Genomic DNA, 3,454 nt, shown 5'->3' with positions numbered 1-3,454 from the left:
TGATCTCAAGCACTTATAATAGAAATAGAGCCGCAGTTCAATTCTGAGTTTTGGCAACATAGGAGTGCCAGATATTTCTGAATAAAGAATTTTTATAAACATTTTGGCATTTGAAAAGTATCACCAACACGCTATTTGGTGTTAGTTCTACAGTCACTTACTGCTCAGAAAAGAACCCCAAACTCAACCAATGTCTTATTTCACAAAGTCTAGTTATAATTGAAGGATTTACTATTTGTCTAAGAAAAAAGTTATGCAGGAATTTTTATCAAATAGCAACTACTACAAAAGGAATGGCAGAAAATGACTTCATGAAAAATACACTAAAATTTTGACATTTTTATTTAGGAACCACCAGAGTTTTAGTGTTTAATATTTAATAGCACAATCAACCAAGGTCCAAGATGTGAAGTTACCATGTTCAAGAAACTGAGGGAAAAAGATAACTCTGAAAAGGAACTATATGATTTACAGTAAGAATGCACACTTATAAAACCTGTCCACACATACTAAAAACCTAAACAACCTAGTGCCGTCGAGTCAATCTACACATACTAGTTAGGTGCAAAAGGCCATTCAGCCTTCTCTTGGCTTGTAAAAACAGTGTTCCAAATCTGTGTAAATTATTAGCGAACTTCAACTCTTTTGTGTGGCAGGGATCTTGTCTTCACCTTCCAGTTCTTCCCGCCCCAGCTGGGTCATGAAGTCTGTAATATTTTTCTCTAGATCATCAACGCAACTACTCACGTCAGCAATTCTTCCAATGATCTGGTCAGACATAGTCTGAAATTTATCTTGCATTTGTTGCAGCAGTGTCTGGACCACTGAGGTGAAATCCGTCATGATCTTGGGGTCAGTCTCTGCCATCTTCCTGGTTCCAAGTTTGGTGGTGATGTCTCGGGCCATCATTTTCATTTTACTGTTCCTACATTCAAATACTTTAGCTTAGAGGATAAATCTAATTTCTTAACCTTGGCTTCAGGGCTCTAGACAAATCTATAAGCAATTTAACTATCGAGCTTTAACGCCTACCACACAGTTACCTCTCCCCACTCCCCTCCAGCAAAAGAATACTTTATGCCTCCACATTTACTTTAAATTGTTTTTTTAATTTATATACAGTGAAATTCATTCATTTCGGTGTTTGAGTTTTGACTAATGCATAATCATGTAACCACCACTGCTATCAAGATGTACAGCAGTTCAAACACCCCCACAAAATCCCCTCATGCCATTCCTCTGTAGTCAACCCAACTCTTAAGCCCTTGTGTACTGTCAAGTGGATTCTGAGTCATATGACAGGATAGAACTAGAGCCGATCACCAGATCTTATCTCCCTCAGAGGGGCTGGTGGATTCGGAACATCCACATTTCCACCGGCAGCCAAGCACTTAACCATTTCCCCACCAGGACTCCTTGTTAACCCCTACCACCACCACCACCACCGTTTGCTGTCCAACCGAGTCCAATTCATAGCGACACTATAAGACAGAGTAGAACTTTCTCATAGGGTTTCCAAGGCAATAAGCTTTACAAAAGCAGACTGCCACATCTTCCTCCCACAGACCAGCTGGTGGGTTAGAACTACCAACCTTCAGGTTAGCAGCCAAGCACTTAACCACTGTTTCACTAGTGCTTCTTTCTTAACCCTCTGTGGTTGGTTGTTACATGCTGTCCAGTTGGTTCCAACTAATAGCAACCCTACATACAATAGAAGGAAACACTGCCGAGTTCCGAGCCATCCTTACAATTGTAGCTATGTTTGAGCCCATTGTTGCAGCTGCTATGTCAATTCATCTCCTTGTCTCTTTTTCACTGACCCTCTACTTTTCCAAGCATAATGTCTTTCTTCAGGGACTGGTACTCCTGATAACATGTCCAAACTAAATGAGAGAAGTCTCTCCATCCTTGCTTCTAAGGAGAATTCTGGCTGTACTTCTTCCAAGAGAGATTTGTTTGTTCTTCTTGCAGTCCATGGTATAGTCAATATTCTTCATCAGCGCCATAATTCAAAGGCATTAGTTTTTCTTTGTACTTCCTTATTCATTGTTCAGCTTTCCCATGTATATGAGGCAATTGAAAATATCCTGGCCTGGGTCAGGCACACCTTAGTCCTCATAGTGACATCTTTGCTTTTTAATACTTAAAAGAGGTCTTTTGCAGCAGATTTGCCCAATGCAAAACATCATTTGATTTCTTGACTGCTGCTTCCATGAACGTTGATTGTGGATCCAAGTAAAATGAAATCCTTGACAACTTCAATCTTTTCTTTGGTTACCATGATGTTGCTTATTAGTCCAGCTGTGATGACTTTTCTTTTTGTTAAGGTGTATTCCATACTGAAAGCTCTTCATCAATAATTGATCTTTATCAATAAGCGCTTCAAGTCCTCTTCACTTTCAGAAATCAAGGTAGTGTCATCTGAATATCACAGGTTGTTAGTGAATCCTCCTCCAATTCTCATGCCTCGTTCTTCTTCATGTAGTCCTGTTGTCTCAGATTATTTACTCAGAATATAGATTGAATAAGTATGGTGAAAGGATCTCTAGTGTTGTTTCTACCACCAGCACCATATTTTGCAACTACCAATTCTTCTTTGTTTACAACTTTTGCATTCCAATCACAAGTAATTATCAATGCAACTTGATTGCATGTTTGATCAATTTCAGACTGCAGAAGTTGGTAAAATCTTCAATTTCTTCATCTTTGGCTTTAGTGGTTGGGGCATAAATTTGAATAATAGTCATATTTTCTTCCTTGTAGGTGTATGGATATTATCCTATCTCTGACAGTATTGTACTTCAGGATAGATCTTGAAACATTCTTTTTGACGAAGAACATGGTGTCATTCCTCTTCAATTTGTCATTCCCAGCGTAGTAGATCATAAGATTGTCCTATTCAAAATGGCCAATACCAGTCTCTTTCAGCTCACTAATGCCTAGGTACTGCTGTTTATGAGTTCCATTTCATTTTTGATGATTTCTAGTTTTCCTAGATTCATACTTCTTACATCCCATATTCCAATTATTAATGGATATGTACAGCTGTTTCTTCTTATTTTGGGTCATGCCACATCAGCAAATGAAGGTCCCTAAAGCTTGACTCCACCCACATCATTAAGGTCAACTTTACTTTGAGGAGGCAGCTCTTGTCCAGTTGTATTTTGAGTGCCTTCCAATCTGAGGGACTCATCTTCCAGGACTATATCAGCCAATGTTCCACTGCTATTCATAAGGTTGTCACTCGCTAATTTTTCTCAGAAGGAGATTGCCAGGTCCTTCTTCCCATTCTTTCTTAGTCTGGAGGCTTAGCTAAAACCTGTCCACCATGGGTGACCCTGATGGTATTTGAATGCCAGTGGCATAGCTTCCAGCATCACAGCAACACACAAGCCACCATAGTATGACAAACTAACAGACACGTGGTAGCCCTTATATGGCTATGGAATCCTTT

General features: G+C 39.4%; 1 protein-coding gene across 1 annotated transcript; it reads right to left on the bottom strand.

Moving 5' to 3' along the window:
* Positions 1 to 363: 363 nt before the first annotated feature.
* LOC111751684 (heat shock factor-binding protein 1-like) lies at positions 364 to 1,550 on the bottom strand. The gene has a single exon (XM_064279759.1). The coding sequence runs from the start codon at positions 913 to 915 to the stop codon at positions 637 to 639; it is 279 nt and encodes a 92-aa protein (XP_064135829.1). The 5' UTR covers positions 916 to 1,550; the 3' UTR covers positions 364 to 636.
* Between the last annotated feature and the right edge of the window lie 1,904 nt (positions 1,551 to 3,454).

This window comes from Loxodonta africana, chromosome 2 (assembly GCF_030014295.1).
Source record: "Loxodonta africana isolate mLoxAfr1 chromosome 2, mLoxAfr1.hap2, whole genome shotgun sequence".
Taxonomy (NCBI): domain Eukaryota; kingdom Metazoa; phylum Chordata; class Mammalia; order Proboscidea; family Elephantidae; genus Loxodonta; species Loxodonta africana.
The sequence above is the reverse complement of the archived record's forward strand: the minus strand, read 5'-3'. Positions and strand labels throughout refer to the sequence as shown.